The 20435-nt window shown below is 36.4% G+C and overlaps 1 protein-coding gene across 2 annotated transcripts in view; it reads left to right on the plus strand.

The window, feature by feature from the left end:
• The window catches only part of LOC133251605 (hyaluronan mediated motility receptor-like), a 33432-nt gene that overhangs the window by 4910 nt on the left and 8087 nt on the right, over positions 1–20435 (plus strand). For both annotated transcript variants that reach the window (XM_061424259.1, XM_061424258.1), the window contains exons 4-12: positions 3393–3440; positions 7179–7367; positions 8424–8510; positions 8595–8695; positions 10660–10734; positions 10865–11043; positions 11701–11849; positions 13273–13487; positions 15698–15814. In XM_061424259.1, the coding sequence (XP_061280243.1) occupies positions 3393–3440; positions 7179–7367; positions 8424–8510; positions 8595–8695; positions 10660–10734; positions 10865–11043; positions 11701–11849; positions 13273–13487; positions 15698–15814 (1160 nt within the window). The remainder of the gene's footprint in view (positions 1–3392; positions 3441–7178; positions 7368–8423; positions 8511–8594; positions 8696–10659; positions 10735–10864; positions 11044–11700; positions 11850–13272; positions 13488–15697; positions 15815–20435) is intronic.

Raw genomic sequence — 20435 nt, forward strand, 5'->3', positions numbered from 1 at the left:
CTCCCAGTCTTGTTTTTGCTGACTGTATAGAGCTTCTCCATCTTTGGCTGCAAAAAATATAATCAATCTGATTTCGGTGTTGACCATCTGGTGATGTCCATGTGTAGAGTCTTCCCTTGTGTTGTTGGAAGAGGGTGTTTGTTATGACCAGTGCATTCTCTTGGCAAAACTCTTAGCCTTTTCCCTGCTTCATTCAGTATATCAAGGCCAAATTTGCCTGTTACTCCAGGTGTTTCTTGACTTCCTACTTTTGCATTCCAGTCCCCTATAATGAAAAGGACATCTTTTTTGGGTGTTAGTTCTAGAAGGTCTTGTAGGTCTTCATAGAACCGTTCAACTTCAGCTTCTTCAGCGTTACTGGTTGGGGCATAGACTTGGATTACTGTGATATTGAGTGGTTTGCCTTGGAAACAAACAGAGATCGTTCTGTCATTTTTTGAGATTGCATCCAAGTACTTCATTTCGGACTCTTTTGTTGACCATGATGGCTACTCCATTTCTTCTAAGGGATTCCTGCCCGCAGTAGTAGATATAATGGTCATCTGAGTTAAATTCACCCATTCCAGTCCATTTTAGTTTGCTGATTCCTGGCTGGTTTTAGAAAAGACAGAGGAACCAGAGATCAAATTGCCAACATCCACTGGCTCATAGAAAAAGCAAGAGAGTTCCAGAAAAACATCTATTTCTGCTTTATTGACTATGCCAAAGCCTTTGATTTTGTGGATCACAATAAGCTGTGGAAAATTCTTCAAGAGATGGGAATACCAGACCACCTGACCTGCCTCTTGAGAAATCTATATGCAGGTCAGGAAGCAACAGTTAGAACTGGACATGGAACAACAGACTGGTTCCAAATAGGAAAAGGAGTATGTCAAGGCTGTATATTGTCACCCTGCTTATGTAACTTCTATGCAGAGTACCTCATGAGAAACACTGGGCTGGAAGAAGCACAATCTGGAATCAAGATTTCCGGGAGAAATAGCAGTAATCAATCAATCTCAGATATGCAGATAACACCACCCTTATGGCAGAAACTGAAGAGGAACTAAAGAGTTTCTTGATGAAAGTGAAAGAGGAGAGTGAAAAGTTGGCTTAAAGCTCAACATTCAGAAAACTAAGATCATGACATCTGGTCCCATCACTTCGTTGGAAATAGATAGAGAAACAGTGGAAACAGTCTCAGACTTGATTTTTGGGGGCTCCAAAATCACTGCAGATGGTGATTGTAGCCATGAAATTAAAAGACCCTTACTTCTTGGAAGGATGACCAACCTAGATAGCATATTGAAAAGCAGAGACATTACTTTGCCAACAAAGGTCTGTCTAGTGAAGGCTATGGTTTTTCCAGTAGTCATGTATGAATGTGAGACTTGGACTGTGAAGAAAGCTGAGTGCCGAAGAATTGATGCTTTTGAACTGTGGTGTTAGAGAAGACTCTTGAGAGTCCCTTGGACTGCAAGGAGATCCAACCAGTCCATTCTAAAGGAGATCAGTCCTGGGTGTTCTTTGGAAGAAATGATGCTAAAGCTGAAACTCCAGTACTTTGGCTGCCTCATGCGAAGAGTTGACTCATTGGAAAAGACTCTGATGCTGGGAGGGATTAGGGCAGGAGGAGAAGGGGACGACAGAGGATGAGATGGCTGGATGGCATCACCGACTCGATGGACGTGAGTTTGAGTGAACTCTGGGAGTTGGTGATGGACAGAGAGGCCTGGCGTGCTGCAATTCATGGGGTCACAAAGAGTCAGACACGACTCAGCAACTGAACTGAACTGACTGAACTGAATTTTAATTAATGTGTTATTAAAAACTGATATTCAGTTCAGTTGTACTTCCTACGTGTTTTTGGAATAACTTGGATATGTGAATCTACCTTTTCATCTCTGTGTTTTGTGAAGTCTAAATATAGTTAGATATTAGAAATATCAACAGAATCAAGTATCAGTTTCTAACTACACAATTAATTAAAATTAAATAATAATAAAATTAGCCACCACTAAACACCCTGCGTGCCACAACTAAGACTTGGCACAGCCAAATAAAGTAAATATTTTTAAAATAAATAAATATAGTTAGATATTTCTATTGAAAATTTAGCACTTGAATTGATATGTACTAGAAGTATAAAATGGGCTTTCCTAGTCACTCAGTGGTAAAGAATCCACCTGCCAATGCAGGAGATACAGGTTCAATTCCTGGATCGGTAAGATCCCTTGGAGAAGGAAATGCAACCCACTCCAGTATTCTTTCCTGGGAAATCCCATGGACAGAGGAGCCTAGCAGGCTACAGTTCATGGAATCGCAAAAGACTACTTAAGGACACTATTAGCCCCTAAACAATAATATAAGTATAAAATATACAGCAAATTTTGAAGACTTAGTACCAAAAGTATAAAATATCTTGCTAATAATTTTATACTAATGACATGTTGAAATATACTTTTGATATTTTGGGTAAAGTGAAATGTGTTATTAAAACTTTTTCTTTTAAATATGGCTATCAGAAAATTTGAAAATATGTGCATGGCTTACATTATATCTTTATGGACAGCACTGATATAAGCATCCTTTTTTAGAAATTGATGTAAATTTCTTGACTTGAATTTCTTGGATAAACAGTTCTGAAATATTAAATTAATTGCAGAATTCCCAAACCAAAACTAAATTACATACAAGTTTGTGTTAAACTCCTACATAATAGGCCTTCAAGGAAGGCCTATTTCATTTTCTTGACCTTCCTAGAAAATGCCATCAGGTGGGAGATTAAACATGTGACAGGCCAACCGCCATGTTAGAAATATATAAAATGCATTTTGTTCAAGATGTTTATGACTTCTTTCATCTGTAGATGGAAAAGATAGATATTCTGTTTTTGGCCATTATCTCACAAAGACTGGTGAATATAAAAAGATATGTAAAAAACACATCTTACTGAGAATAAAGGCAATGAGTAGATTAGAATCAGTTTGTACTATTTCAGTTTTTCTTCATGTCTTTGCATTTGTTTTATTTTTTGTTTTGTGGATCTAGGTTTAAGTTGATATCTCTTTTTAAAAGTCTTTTTTTTCTTCTGAGACAGTATAATAAAATACTCAAAATGTATTATTTAACACTAGAAAAGAAGACCTGTTATTTTCACTGAACTTGTTAGCAAAAGTCTAATCTATTGGGCTAAAAACATTCAAACCTGAAATATTTTAAGATTTGAAGAAACTTCTCCTTCATTGGCTAGATAAATCACCTACAAAATATTTACTAGATTTAATGAAATGTTTAAAATAGAAATTAATCTTTTAGAACCCTTAATTTTTCCTGACTACTAAAAATCAAAATTGGCTATGATATTTGTGGCACTTAAAGCTGATTGTCACTGTTCTTTGATTTTTAAATAGAAGGAATCTCAGAAGAATGATAAAGATTTGAAGATGTTGGAAAAAGAGGTGAGCAATACGTTTAAGTTACTGAAAAACATAGACAAGGATTCTGTTGCTGTTTGAGGAGTCAGATAATGAAACATATGTACCATCCAGACTGGTACCCACAGGGTAACCAATCGTTGGCTTGGATACCATATTGTAGACCTTGATTGTCAATGTAGTATACAGTTAGCATACTAAGGGAGGGATGTAAGATCATCTATGTCATGAAAAACTGATAAGTAAAGCTCAGTATTTTAGTTTGTATGTGGATCAAATGTTTACCTTTCCTCATAGCATACACTATTCCTACATGCTAATCTCTGTGTTAAGATAGTAACTACCTAGAGAATTGCTTGGTAAGCATGAAATCCTAGCAGGTTAGTTGAATTGCAGTGGAGTTGTGCTAACTTAATGCATCTCTGCACTAAAGTATATCCTTTCTCAAGGATAAAATTACCAACTGCGTGTGTACTGTCTGATACGGTAGCCATTCACCACACGTGACTATTTAAATAAGATTAAGAATTCAGTTCCACTAGTCGCACTTCACCTGCTCAATAGGCACTTGTGGAGAGGGGCTACGACACTGAACAGTGCATTTCTACCGTAGAATAAATCTTTTTGAGCAAAACTAACCTAAAAAACCTGCTTACCTTTTTTTTTTAACATATATGTATATGTGTGTGTATGTATGTGGATGAGTACAATTGCTTTACAATGTTGTGTTTCCTCCGTACAACAGAGTGAATCAGCTATGTGTATACACGTGTCCCTTCTCTCCTGAGGTTCCCTCCCATCCCACCTCTCTAGGTCATCACAGAGCCCTGAGCTGAACTCTCTGCTGTACAGCAGCTTCACACTAGCTATTTATAAAAAACCTGTTTACTTCTGTAAGCAGGGCCAGGCAGGTCACTGCCAGCTTTGCTTTTCTGGCAGTCTTTTTTCTACATTTCCACTACTGACCAACTCTTTCTGGTAGACATATTAAAATTTTCCATTGATTACAGTTAAATGTTGGCTTAGGCCAGGAATATGTCAAGATAACTTTGAAAATCTCTGCCCTTGTTTCTCTGATCCTTTATTGTATCTATTTTAATAACATTAGCTATCATTTTATTGAGGACACATGCCTGTGATGTAGGGGTAAATACTTAGAGATTTAATAACTAAGTGTCTCTGGAGATAGCTGATAAGGGAGTGGCAGTTCCAGAGTTAGAACTAGTCATTTGTATCAGTTACTTAATCTTTTAGAATAAAAATTTTTTACAAATGCTGCTATATATTATTTAACCCCCCCAAGTATTTGTTGTTTGTTTGGGTAATTTGAATTAAATATCAATATTTAATTTAAAAGCAAAATTTCATGGAAAACAAACTCAGATTTCTGACTACTGTTGCAGAATAAAAAGATCTCACAGGACAATTTCTGTCTTCCCCTCCAGGGGAATCTACTAGGCTTGTGCAAGGTTGCCTTCTTTTTTTTTTTTTAATTATATTTTTTAATTGACGTATAATTGACTTAATGTTGTACAAATCTCTGCAGTACAGCAAAGTGACTTAGTTCTACACATTTTACACAAAAACATTCTTTTTTTTTTAACTTTTTTTAGTATTCTTTTCCATTGTGGTTTATCCCAGGAGATCATACAGTTCCCTGTGCTATACAATAGGACATTGTTGCTTATCCATTCTAAAAGTAATAATAGGTTGCATCTACCTGGGTTGCCTTCTTTAGATGTCGCATTTGCTGTCAGTCCTCACCTGGCTCTTTTATATTGTCTACTTGGTCATGTAGGCATTTGAGTTTACAAACCCTTCTTTATACTTCTTTAACTGAAAAAAGTGTGATGTAGATAGTCTTAAATGTTCTTTTTTCTGCTTTATAGTACTATGCTATGGACATTGATTGTAAACCAATAATGTAAGAATAAAGACTCTTACAGTTGGGAATCTTAAATCTCGTTCAGTTCCTAGCATCTAGTTCACAGTCATATATGTAAGTGGTGCTTGATATATTTTTAGTTAAGTATTATTGGCTTAGAATACTGAGATAAGTTTGAATACAAAGCCAGTAAGAGTAGAGAATGCTTTTTTTTTTTTTTATTCCCCGCCCCTAGAGAATGCTTTTTATGTGACTTAATATAGCTGTGCTTTCCTGATACTTTTATACCGAGCATAAAGTCTATTTTGAAGTGAAGTGAAAGTGACTCTTTGCGACCCCATGGACTTTATAGTCCATGAAATTCTCTAGGCAAGAATACTGGAGTGGGTAGCTTTACCTTTCTCCAGGGGATTTTCCCAACCCAGGGGTCAAACCCAGGTCTCCCACGTTGCGGGCAGATTCTTTACTAGCTGAGCCACAGGGGAAGCCCAGGAATACTGGAGTGGGTAGCCTATCCCTTCTCCATCAGATCTTCCTGACCCAGGAATCAAAACTGGGGTCTCCTGCAATTGCAGGCTGATTCTTTCCCAACTGAGCTATCAGGGAAGCCATAAAGTGTATTGTGGTAGATGTTTTATATGCACTAGAAAAGAATGTAAATGCACTTGTTGGTTATAGTGGTCTATATACATCAATTAGTTCAAGTCATTTCATAGTTTTCTTCAAATCTATTATTTGTACTGATATTTTTGTGTGTTTAGTAGTTCTCAGAAAGGTATTTTTAGACTTTCAGCTCTGTGGATTAATTTCTTTTTAATTCTGTCAGTTTTGACTTTGTATATTTGTTACAATATTACTGTTGTGCATGAAAATTTAAGATTATATCTTCTCTTAAAATAACCTTTTGACCATAAAATTTCTTTGTTACTAGTAATAATGTTTGCCTTAAGTCTGCTTTGTGTAATATTAACTTAGCCATGCCAGCTTTCATTTATCTAATGTTTACATGGTAAACCTTTTCTGTTACCTTTATTGTCAGTCTGTCAGTCCTTAGATCATTTCCTTCAGCCTAAAGAATTTCCTTTAATATTTCTTGTTGTGCAGTTCTACTGTTGACAGATATTCTCAGCTCTTTTTTGTTTTTTCCCTCTGAAAAATGTCTGTATATCACCTTCATATTTAAAGGCTATTTTCATTGTGAATAGAATTTTATATGGGCAGATTTTCCCATACATTTTAAACATTTCATTATCTTCTGGCTTCCACATTTCCTGTTGACAAATAATGTGTTTTTTATTTTCGTTTTGGTTTTTACCCATTAGTTGCATCAGTATGATGGCTTGCTAATGCCTACACCCTACCCATAAGCCCTGTTCTGTTTTCCCAGAAATAAAGGTGTTTAGCATTTTAAGCTGTAATTTGAATTCCTATAATTAGAACTAGAGAAAAGAAGAACTTTTATAGGTAGCAATGCCTTAAAAGTAAATAAACAGTATAATTACACCTAGAAGTTTATGGCAGTTTGAATTCTCTGTTCTTAAAATGCTTACAGATTTTCAAGATGTGTCATAAAGTAAATATGATTGCTCAAAACAGCTAAGACTATTGAAGAACATCATATCACAATCAGAGGTTTTTCTAGAACTTTAATGTTTTGATTATCATTAGTACCTAGTACTGGAGGAGAGCATGGAAACTCCGTGTAGTATTCTTGCTTGGAGAATCCCCATGGACAGAGGAGCCTGGCGGGCTACTGTCCATGGGGTCACAAAGAGTTGTACACAGCTGAGGGACTAAGAACAGCACAGGACAGCATCTAGTAACTGTATTGGCAGTAATACGGGAGTTATTCATTTCATCTCCTTGTTCCTGTCCAGATCCGGATTCTTGTGCAGGAGCGTGGAGCTCAGGACAGGCGGATCCAGGATCTGGAAGCTGAGGTGGAGAAGATGGAAGCAAAGCTAAACGCTGCCGTCAGGGAAAAAACATCTCTCTCTGCAAGTAATGCTTCACTGGAAAAACAGCTTATTGAATTAACCAGGACTAATGAGCTCCTAAAATCTAAGGTATTTGAACCTCATAATCTTTATAATTGAATAAAAAACAATTATTTTTTTTTTTCCTCATAGAGCTGTTTGGGAATTTTAGGCCTAATTTAGTCATTTAACGTCAATAAATGTACATTAAATATTAAGCCACTCCCAATAGGAATTATTATTGCATCTTGTTTATTATGGTGCCTGGCACATAAGAGAATATAAACAATCATTTACTTTTTGTTTTAACATCTGACATTTTCTCACCCTCTTTCAAAGTCACTCCCAATTAGTAAGACCACTAATAACGTTTTAGAATTTACATCTAGAAGTATCTTTAAAGATCTTTCTCTGCAATAAATAATAGCATGATAGCAGTCCTCTGTCTTAAATCTCTTTGGGAATACAGTGGAAAATGAATAAATGTGTGGACTAAATATGCTCAGTAGATAAATTGTGTTTATCAATAAACTAATAGATCTTAAAGGACTTAACATGGTCATCCTCCTTTTTATAGAAGTGGCAGGAAGCTGTAAATCACCGTTCAGCTTAATAAGAATCTATTATTCAGGGCCTATAACATGCTTGGCTCTTTGCTTACAAAGGGAGTAAGGATGCATAAGAATTAAGCACAGGCAAGACAGATTCCTGAGCCTCACTTAGGGAGATTATCATTTAGTAGGCCTGTGATGGACCCTGTAGTCTGCATATTTCGAAGTAGATGAAACAATGCAAATGCAGTTTGTTAAGCAAACACACTTGAATTAACCAATTTTTACAGACAAAACTCTGCAAAAATCTTGTTTTAGAGCCACACAGTAGACTTCCCAGCATATACAGATAAATAATCACTGAAGCTGATTTCAAAAGTAGACCAGAAAGTCCCATGAAGGAAAAGGAGGGACAAGAATAGAAGTAGTATAAAGCCAGTAATCCTGGTGTGGGTTAAGGATACTTTTCTCTACTAAAGTATGTTGTAAGCAAATAGTAGTCCCTATAATAGATAGAATACTCAATACTTAAGTGATTTTTACACAACTTTAGTAGAAAATATTTCTCAATTTTTTATGTGTTTGCTCTACTCAGTTTTCTGAAGATAATAACCAGAAGAATTTGAGAATTCTAAGCCTTGAGTTGATGAAACTGAGAAACAAAAGAGAAACCAAGATGCGGGTGAGTGATACCTTAGGTAAGTTTTCTGGAACTGGGGATCTGAACAAGTTCTCATTTCCTAAAACAGGTATTTCTGTTGTGTAGAGCATGATGGCTAAACAAGAAGGCATGGAGGTGAAGCTGCAGCTCACCCAGAAGAACCTCGTGGAGTCTCAGGAGAAAATAGTACAACTTGAGGGGAAACTGTGAGTGACTAAAAGAAAAGAGGTTACGTTGTGTAACCAGTTTTGTACTTGGCTTTCTTGGCTGGTTATTACTCCATACTCATCTCACTGCCTGCCTCTACTTGCCCTATTTCTCTTCCTAAGTAACAGCTGAACCCTAATCGTTCCCCAACATTTTATGCTGAAAAGAAATATGAATGTATTATGTTTGTACATCTTCTGTATCAGTGTTGAGGAAAGGCACATAATCTTATGGAGGTTGTAATGAGACTGAAACTGAGAAGCATTGATACAGGAAGCTATGATTAATTTACAATCCTAGACTTCTTTTAATTACTCAACTGTAATTTGCATACAGTAACATGCAGAGATCGTAAGTATTCATTTTAGTGACTTGACAATTGTGTACTCCTATGTAACCACCACCCAAACAAGATAGAGAACACTGTCATTCCCTCAGAAAGTCCCCTCGTGCTCCTTCCTGCTCCCTGTTCCTCCCCACAGTTACCCCCTACCCCTGCAACCACTTTCTGACTTCCATCATTGTAAGTTAATTTGACCTTTTTGGGGATATTTATCATCACATGCATGCACATATGTATATATGTGGCTTTTTTTTTTTTTTCCTGGACATGCTGCACATCTTGCAGGCTCTTAGTTCCCTGACCAGGTCTCAAACCCATGCGCTTTGTATTGAAAGTGCAGAGTCAAGATTCATCCATATTGTGTGTATTACATGTTTCTTTCATTTCTGAGTAGTATTCCACTATACGAATATACCTCCATTTGTTCATTACTCTCCTATTGATCAGTACTTGGGTTTCCAATTTTTGACTATTGTCAATAAGACTACTATATTTACCTTTTTGTAGACAAAGGTTTTTGTTTCTCTGAGTAAGTATCTAGCAGTGGAATTTCAAGGTCATAGTATGCACGTATGTTTTCTATGTTGTTTGTTTTGTTGTTTATTTATTTATTTGGCTGTGCCATGTCTTAGTTGCAGCATGCAGGATCTTTAGTTGTGACATGTGGGATCTAACCTGGGCCAGGGATTGAACCTGGGCCTTCTTTATTGGGAGCATGGAGTCTTAGCCACTGGATCACCAGGGAAGTCCCATGTAATGCTTTTTTAAAAGCTCAAAGAGTTTATACAATTTTACACTCCCACTTCACAATGCATGATGGTTCCATTCATTCCATATCCTCACCAATATTTGTCCTGGAGGCAGGCATGGCAACCCACTCCAGTATTCTTATCTGGAGAATCCCACGGACAGAGGAGCCTGGTGGGCTATAGTCCATAGGGTTGCAAAGAGTCAGACACGACTGAATCGACTTGACAGTCATATATGCACTGATACTTGTCAGCCTGTCTGATTTCAGCCTTTCTAGTGGATGTAAAATAGTATATCATCTATGTTTTCAATTTGTTGCTGTTAATGTCAGACATCTTTTTTATGTGCTTATTGACCATTCATATATGTCCTTTCGTAAGACATCTACTAAAGCCCCTTGCCCCTTTGTCAATAAGTAACCGAATAAAAGGCAGCCTGGAAGAAAGGCTTTGAAGCACACAAAATTCTATTTTGCATGTGTGGTGGGTGGGGATTCTAAGAAAGCTACAGGAAAGGTGGTTTCTAATACACTCAGAGTGTTACAGATCTATAACTGTATGCAGACTCTCATCATCATAATCCTTTTGTCAGAATATATTTGGAAAGCTTTCTCACTTAAAAAATAAACAATAAACTTGAGCCTCCTACTTGCATAAATTGTCAACGTGAGCGGTCACACAAACTAATGGTTAGGAGTTTAGAACCTAGAGTCAGCCTGCCTGAGAGAACAGTATCTGGCACAGAGTAAGCATCTCTGTAGAGTAAGCTTACTCTGTACCAGAATGAGGCTTACCCTGTACCAGAGATGCTTACTCTGGTACAGAGTAAGTATGATTATTGTGTATATTAATGTATGCATTTTTTTTTTAGTGTTTCAATAGAGAAGGAAAAGATTGATGAAAAATCTGAAACAGAAAAGCTCTTAGAATACATTGAAGAAATAAGGTAATATGAAGAGTAGTTTTTGGACTTTGTTTTATTGAAGTGCGATGAATACATCATTTTCATCTCTTTTCATTTAATGTTGCCTCTGCTTAAATAGATGTGCTCCTCAATATAATTTGTTTTAATGCAGTTGTGCATCAGATCAAGTGGAAAAATACAAGCTAGATATTGCCCAGTTAGAAGAAAATCTGAAAGAGAAGAATCATGAAGTTTTAAGCCTTAAGCAGTCTCTTGAGGAAAATATTACTATATTGTCTAAACAAATAGAAGACATGAAGTCTAAATGCCAGGTGCTTGAAGAAGAAAAAGGTATTCTACTGTCTATAGTACTATTTTCTTTAGATAAATACTACCTATGATAGTTTTTAAAAGTACTGATATGTTATAGCAACTTTAAATTACATAAACAACAATGAAAATTTTGTTTTATGCATGGGAATTTTTATCTTTTATGATATTTGTTATCTGTTTATTTGACTATATTGCTTATCTTGGTTGAAATATATACATTTGACCTCCTCATTGGGTGGCCATTTAAAATTGGTAGATACATAGAGCTCGGTTTGAGGATTTTATTATATAACGTATATACTGTTTTATATGTAATAATGACAGGAACTTCAGAATTTTTTTTCCCTCTTCGGAAGTACTTGACCTCTGTGTGTGTGTGTGTGTGTGTGTGTGTGTGTGTGTGTGTGTGTGTTAGTCACTCAGTCGTGTCCGACTCTTTGTGACCCCATGGACTATAGCTCACCAGGGTCGTCTGTCCATGGAATTCTCCAAGCAAGAATATTGGAGTGGGTTGCCATTCCCTTCTTCAGGGGACCTTCCCAACCCAGGGATCGAACCTGGGTCTCCCGCATTGTGGGCAGATTCTTTATGCTCTGAACCACCCTGGGAAGCTGGGTTTTTCAAAGGTAATATTAGTATCTAACTACACCATTGTTAATATTTTTCCTTTTCTAGAAGACCTCATCAATAGGAACAGAGAACTGGATGAAAATCTAAATTCTGAGATACAAAGCTTAAAAGAGAGGTCTATTCTTGAAAAACAAGAACATGAAGAGCTACAACAAAAAGTATTGCAAATGGATTCACTTCTGCAACAAGAGAAGGTAGTTTACAATATTAAAAAAGCCTAGTGCTTCTCTTATGTCATACATTTCCCTGTGTATCAGAAAACCTTTAAATTGTATATATCCTTTGATCCAACAATTCTACTTTTAGATTCTTATCCTGAGGAAGTAATCACGTCTTTGCTGCATATTTAACTGATGTCACCACAGTCATTCATGATTTGAAAAATTTAAGCAACAGTTGAAACAATATAGGGAAATTGTTTTAATTTGTTTTTCAGCACATTCTTGTGTTAGATTACTATGTAGGCATTTACAGTTCTGTGGTAAAAGAGTGTCTAATTAGACAAAAAACAAAATGTAACTTTTTGAAATCCAGATTACATGAACATTTTACATATCAATGAGAAACACAGGAAGTTCATTAAAAAATCATAATAATAATTCTGGTGATCCAGTGGTTAAGACTCCGAGCTTCCACTACAGGGGTCACAGGTTTGATCCCTGGTCGGGGAATGAAGATCTTGCATGGCTCTCAGTGCTGCCAAAAAAATTTTTTTAATTAAACAAAAAAGTTTTTTTAATGGGCATAGGATGGAAATAGAAAATTCTTAGCAGTAGAAGTTCAGATAGCTTGTAAAATGAGAAGATGCTGTACTTGTCATAATAATCAAAGAAATCTTTTGGTGTTTTTTTCCACTTCCAAGATTGGCACAAATTAAAACATTTGGTAATATGATATATTGGTGAGAATTAGTCAAGCAAGCAAGTACTCATGTGAACTAATGTGAAATATTATATTGTTGGCAATCTGCAGTGACAAAGGAATTAGGTAGATCTGTATATACTGACTTGAAAAGACCTCAACAACTATTTTTATGATATTTTAAATGACCTTTTTATACACAGTGTATTTAATTTATGTTTTAAAAGAATGTACATATATAAAAAAAGACCCTAAGGCTTATAATGCAAAATGTAGAGGTTATCTTGATTGGAATGGGGAGTAGTCAAAGGCAATTTTTCCTTTTTTTATAATGTTAGAATTTTTTTTGCAATGGTGGTTTACTTGTATTTACTTATTCTTATTTACTTATATAACTTTAAAATATTTCTATATAACATTGGAATCATAATACTCTTTATATAGTGTCATATGAGAAAAATATATGATAAAAGCCAGTTGTAGAATATAATTTTTGTTATCTAAGAAGTGTGTGTTGCATAGGAAAAAAACTGAAATAACATTTACCCCAGTCTTAACAGAGGGTAGGATATAATCCATGACAGAATGAATATGAATCTCTCAAGTTTCTCAGAGGCTCTTGAGTTTAGTGTCCATACTTCATTAGTTGTACTTCTCTCTTGTCCTTAGTAAAATCTCACAGATTATTAAATTTAATTATTTATTAAATTGTCAAAACCTTTCAGATGATTTTGCTGGCTTTCTATCTATATGCAGGAATTATCTTCTGGTCTTCAGCAGAAGCTCTGTTCTTTTCAAGAAGAAATGATTAAAGAGAGAACTCTCTTTGAGGGAGAATTAAAGCAGGCCTTGGATGAGCTGGATAAATTACAGCAAAAGGAGGAACAAGCTGAAAACCTGCTTAAGCAACTGGAAGAGGAAGCAGAATCTAGAGCTGCAGAACTAAAACGCCTCAAAGAAAAGCTGAAAGGGTTCGTATTAATAGGACTTCATGTTTATAATTAAAAGTTATTTTCTAGTACATTCTCTTGGGATTCCCATACCAATCGTGAGTGGTGAGGTTGGAATTATTTTACAAATAAGGAATTTTTTTTTTTTTTTAATTTTATTTACTTTTGACTGTGCTGGGTCTTCATTGCTGCATGCAGGCTTTCTCTGGTTGTGAGCAGGGGCTACTTTCATGGGCTCTAGGGCACCCAGGCTTCAGTAGTTACAACACATGGGCTCCGCAGTTGCCATGCAGACTCCAGAGTGTAGGCTCAGTTCTTGTGGCGCACAGGCTTAGTTGCCCTGCAGCATGTGAAATCTTCCCAGACCAGGGACTGAACCCATGGTCTCCTACATTAGCAGGCAGATTCTTAACCAATGGACCACCAGGGAAGTCCACAAATAAGAAAGAGACACAGAGAGGTAAAGTACATGTGCGGGAAGTACAGATAGACAGGTATGTGACAGCCCAAGTCAGAAGCCATGCCCTTTTCTTATTTAAAGTTCAAAGAGGGAGCCACAAACACTTCAGAAATAGCAATCAAAAACCAAAATGGGGAAGAAACAACCAGAACTGGAGGAAATCCTGAAATTAAAAAAAATGTATCATTAAAAGTAGAAAGCCTGAGATCCAGTGCCTTTTTTTTGTTTAATTTCATATTGTTTTCACATTATATGCCCTCCACATTTATTTACAGTATTCAAGTTGATTCTTGAGTTCAAATTGTAAACAAATACTTGAATTCTTGGGATCTCAGCAGTAAACATTTTCTAGAAAGGTAACTAGACATAACCTTACAAAATCATCACTTATATCACAACTATGTATCTATCTCTTATTAGGTGCTTTTTTATTAATCCCTTTTCTATTTTCTTTTAGTGGTTAGTGATTTTAAAAAACACCAAATTTTTTTATATATGCCTGCATTTTGGGGAACAGTACCAAAGTGTAATTAGGGGGATTGTTTCATCCTGCAGCCAGCCTCAGGGAACAGGTACATTAAGAAACTTGAGTGGATGATGTCAATTTCAGAAAGAAAAATGAGATAATCATTTATTCTAACTCAAAGAACTCAGTTCAAAGGTCAGGAGATAAAGATTTTATTACTAGATCTGTTAGTTAAATGTGTGATTCTGAGCAAGACTGTCTTAATTTCTTTTGTTTTCTGTTTCATTAGATACAAAATAAAGGAGTTTTATGACATTATGTGTAAGATCCTTTCCAGTGTGGAAATTTCAGGATTCAGAGAAAAACTTAAAAGTTGACAAGATTCCTCTAGGGAGCAGGAAAAAGTATTTTTATTTTAAATCCTTTAGTAATAGTTAATTGCTTTTAGCTGTGGGGTGTATTTTTAAAATCCTATGCTCATTCCAGAATGAATTTGAACAATTGTGTATCCTGTTTCAGTGTCCAACTTAGCCTTTAAGCGAATAATGCTGCTTATAGTTTTAGTTCTATGTGTTCTTTAAAATACCTCTTATAAGCTCATATGCCTGTCAAATAAAGTTTATCACCATTGTAGAAATATGTAATATTCATATATTTGAAATCTGTATAGATTTGTAGTCTATAGTTATAAAGATGACTTAAAAGCCATTCTGTCTAAGCAAAATAGCCTCCTCAATAAGTTGTTGAATCTTTAAATAATTAGTAATTTATTTTGTGGGTTATTGGTATAGTCACAATAAATCTACATAGTCTTGTAATTATTTTTTCAAAAGACCTTCGTTTTAAGAAACGAAGTTACCTTAACTCTACCTAGTGTTCCCTAAATATCCTAATTCAGAGAATTAAATTTTATTCAACCCAAGAGCTTCTTAACTTATAATCCTTCACATTCTTCAGTCTTGGATGCTGCCAAGATTCTGTCTTAGAGTCTTTTTAATCTCATTTCTTCCCCAAAAGTGTTTAAACTACCTACATAAGTACATATGGTATGAAAATAAAAGTAAGTAAATTAGGATAAAAACAAAAGTAAAATAAGAATGGGAAAGATAAGATGAAGCTGCATGTAAATAAACATGCTAGCAGATATAGATCATGAATGTAGATCTAAGCTGTCCAATGTGGGGTATATGATTCACAGTGTCGAAGGTACATCCTAGTCTCTTTCTTAAGCTAACGGTATATTAAATGGTATATTAAATTAAGATGCAGTTAGCATCTTATCTTTTAACCATTCCTTTTTCTTAGGAAAGAAGCTGAACTGGAGGAAAGTAATGCTGCTTATACTCAGGTCACCCTGCTTTTGCAAGAAAAACATAACAGTACAGTGCAGAACCTGGAAGATGTTACTGCTCAATTTGAAAGGTATTTTTATGGGGAGGCTGCTCTCAAACGTACGTGAGCAGGCAAGGGGTGTTCACCTAGGGACATCTGTCAGCAAAACTATATGAATAAAATAATTGTTATTACTTTAAATTCCACAATGCCCAATCATAAATGGGCATTTCATGTTACCTGTAGTCTTAGAATATATAGTAATTTCCCTCTCCCGGTACCCACTTCAGATTTCATACACATCTGTCTGACTCTCCTGATGTCATCATTTTCCTCACGAAGAATCCAAACGCTTTTATTTCCTCTTCATGGAACCTATAAATGTACCTGCATCTTTCACCCTATCTTCTTCCCACCTATTACAGATGAAGTATCTCATTCCTTAACCTTTAGTGACCTCTTTCCATCATTCATCCCTTATCTCTTAATTTTCAACCTTTCTTCTAGAATTTTTCCAGTCAGTATTAGAACATGTTAATGTGCCTTCGTCTTTAAAACACAACTTTTTAAATCTCCCTTCACCCCCCACTTCTTTCTGCACCTTTCATTCCCAATACTGTTCTTACCCCCAAATCCTCCTCATGTTTATAGCCCATCTTTTTTTCTTTAATTTATTTTATTGAAGTATAATTGATTTACAGTGTGTTAATTTCTACTGTATATATAGATAGATTCCTTTAACTATTCCTTTCCATTATGGTTTATGTCAAGATATTGAATATAGTTGCCTATACTATATAGTAGGACTTAGTTGTTTATTCATCCCATATATATGGCTTCCCTGGTGGCTCAGAGGTTAAAGTGTCTGCCTGCAACGCGGGAGACCTGGGTTCGATCCCTGGGTTGGGAAGATCCCCTGGAGAAGGAAATGGCAATCCACTCCAGTATTCTTGCCTGGAGAACCCCATGGATGGAGGAGCCTGGTGGGCTACATACAGTCCACAGGGTCGCAAAGAGTCGGACATGACTGAGCAACTTCACATATATACTAGTTTATATTTATAGTTTATAATATAATCTCATAGCCCATCTTCTTGATAGATATTATAATGTATCTACTTCCTATCCAGTCTACTTATTTTCCCTTTTTTAAAGAAAGTTTATTTTGGAGGGCACTACAAATTACAAAGGATAATACAACAAACACTAGTACATCACACAGTCTCACACTGAGTGTATTAATGTTAACATTTTTACTTACTGTATTTACTTTATATAATTTTGGATGGAGGGCTCTTCTTTTATCTATTTTAGTATATTCAATAAAAAGATACAATGTGTACAGAAATCCTAAATCATAAAGGTAAATTTAACATGCATGAGCTCATAGAAGACAACCTATAAACCAAGAGTTTCAACAGCTTGCGACCTATATGAATCCTCCACTGTCTCATCTTCATTCCTCCCCGCAGCAGGTAACACCATCTCAAAATCTACATCAGTTACTTCCTTGCTTTTTTCCTGTGTATAATTGTATAATGTATGTCCATATGAATAATACCTAATTTTGCTTTTTCCAGAACTTCACCAAAAATGTCCTAGTAGTATATGCCATATCCTGGGACTTGCCTTTTCACTTTGCATTATGTATGTTTTTAGTGTTGAATCACAGTATTGCCTGCGACTATAGTTGGAGCTTAGTCCAACATGACTAAGTTGGACTTAGTCATGTCCAACTCTCTGCAACCTCATGGACTGCAGCACACCAGCCTTCCCTGTCCTTCACTATCTCCTGGAGTTTGCTCAAACTCATGTCCATTGAGTCGATGATGCCATCCAGCCATCTCATCCTCTGTTATAGAATATTTGATCTTATCAGTCTACCACTATTTATCCATTCTGGCTTTGGGCTTTTGGGTTGTTTGCCATTTCTTTCATTTTATTAACAGTACTGTGAATATTCCTGTGATCTCCTCTTACATACCTGTAAGAATTACTCTAAAGTCACATTTAAGTGAGTGTTCAACTTCAAAATTTAATTCCAAATCATTTTACAAAGGGGAGGTGAAAATCTACACTCCCACTAGTGATGTATGAGTTCCCATTGATCTACCTCCTCTCTGAAGCTTGTTAGACTTCATAAATTTTGCCAGTATACTAAATGTAAAAGGACCTCTTCTTGTGGATAATTCATTTTTCCTTTTCTGTAAAAAGCTTATATATGACTTTTATTCATTTCTCTAGAGCATTATCTTTTCTTGGTTGATTTGTAGGGTTTTTATCAGCAGTATGGGAGGTAGATATCTTACAGAGTGTAGCTTGTCTTTTCATTTTCTTTATGGTTTCCTGTGATGAATGGCAATTCTTGATTTTAGTGTTGTTAAACTTATAGAGTTTTATGTGAACACTTTTACATACAATAACTTCTTTCTATCCTAAGAACTTAAAGATATTCACCTTTTTTTTTCTAAGTTTCAAAATTGCACTTTTCATTTTTCCACCTAGAACTGATTTCTGTATGTGTGGTGATAAAGGGATAAAATTCATATTTCTTTTTCCATATGGATAATCAACTGCCTAATACCCATTCATTAACTAGTACCTTCTAATCTCTCTGATGTGTTCCTGCATCTGATATATTTTGACATACATAGCGTATATGTGTGTGTGTGTGTGTGTGTGTGTGTGTGTGTATATATGTACATGTATGTGTGTGTGTATATATATATATTTTGTTTTGTTTTTTGAATTTTTGGCCATGCTGTGTGACATGAGGAATTTTAGTTCCCCAACCAGGGATCAAACTCAATCCCCCTACAGTGGAAGCACAGAGTCTTAACCACTGGCCTACTGGGGAAGTCCCTATATATTTTAATTTTTATATGTCAGCATACATATAATTAATATACATATGACAAACCTAGACAGCATATTAAAAAGCAGAAACATTACTTTGCCAAAAAAGATCTGTGTAGTCAAAGCTGTGGTTTTCCAGTAGTCATGTATGAATATGTGAGTTGGATCATAAAGAAGGCTGAGCACTGAAGAATTGATGCTTTTGAACTGTGGTGTTGGAAAAGACTCTTGAGAGTCTCTTAGACTGCAAGAAGATCCAGTAAATCCTGAAGGAAACCAACCTTGAATATTCTTTGGAAGAACTGATGCTGAAGCTGAAGCGCCAATACTTTGGCCACCTGATATGAAGAGCCAACTCATTAGAAGAGACTGTGATGTGGGAACGATTGAGGGTAGGAGAAGGGGACAACAGAGGACAAGATGATTGGATGGCATCTCTGATTCAATGGACATGAGTTTGAGCAAGCTCCTGGAAATGGTGAAGGACAGGGAAGCCTGGTGTGCTACAGTCCATGGGGTCACAAACAGTTGGACACTACTGAGCAACTGAACAACAACTATATATATCTGTATACATATATAATTTTTAGTGCTGTTCACAACTCTGGAAAGAAATTTTCCTTCTTGATACTTTGAAAACTAGTGCCTTTAGAGGCATTCTGTGATGTCAGTCACCATTAGTATGCGAGTAGCATTAAAATTTATTTCTTCAGACCAGACCTCTCCCTTCATCCCCTACTCATATATTCAGCTGCCTACTTGGCTTCAAGTAGATCTCTCACTGTTGTCTGGTATTAACCCCACCAAAACAACTCTAGATCATCTTTGTCTCCCTTTGTCCCTCTCGTCTCTCATTCTTGTTGATCACAGTCGGTGACATCTCCATCTTCTGAGTTTCTCCTTCCGTAAGTCTTGAGTCATCATAATCATCTTCTCTCCCTTTCTCCCAACATTCAATCTCTTTCTTGAGTTTTTCCATTCTGCCTCCAAAAGAGATCTCACATTTTTCTTTTGCCAATTCCTTGGTCCAATCCTCCCTTAGCACTCATCTGGGCTGAAAAATAATCATCCTCTGGTTAATCCTCCAGTTCAGCGTTCCTGGCCCTCCCCAGTCAGTTCTCTGCATATCTCTGGAATAATTTACACACTTACTTAAGAGACCTTTGAAGTATGTTCTTTATCATTCAGGTAAGCCCACTGTGCCCCACCAGTAAGGACTCATGCCTCTTGCTTCTGCTCCTGCCTCTCTCGTTCTTTTTTTTTTTGGCCTCTCTTGTTCGTTAGACTCTTGTCACAGCTCTTTTTTTTCTTATGCTTAGTATTTTATTTGTATTTGGCTATGCTAGGTCTTCATTGCTCTGCGGGCTTTTCTCTAGTTGCAGTGAGTGGGGGCTGCTCTCTAACTCTGGTGCACGGGCTTATCAATGAGGTGGCTTTTCTTGTTAAGGAGCGTGGGCTCTAGGGCACTTGAGTTCAATAGTTAACAACACAGGCTCAGTAGTTGTGGCGCACAGGCTTAGTTGCTCCACAGCATGTGGGGTCTTCCTCAGACTGGGGATTGAACCCATGTCTCTGGCTTGACAGGCGGATTCTTTACCACTGAGCCACCAGGCAAGCCCCAGTCCCAGCTCTTAGTGGACTGTGTTCTACCTGCCTCCGAGCACATACACATCTTTGCCCTCTGAAATACTTTCCCCAATTGGCTCGCTAAATCCTTCTTATCCATCACACCTCAGTTCAGTTCAGTTCAGTCGCTCAGTCACGTCTGACTCTTTTCGACCCCATGAATCGAGGCACACCAGGCCTCCCTGTCCATCACCAACTCCCGGAGTTCACTCACACTCATGTCCATCGA

Source organism: Bos javanicus, chromosome 7 (assembly GCF_032452875.1).
Source record: "Bos javanicus breed banteng chromosome 7, ARS-OSU_banteng_1.0, whole genome shotgun sequence".
NCBI classification, from domain to species: Eukaryota; Metazoa; Chordata; class Mammalia; order Artiodactyla; family Bovidae; genus Bos; species Bos javanicus.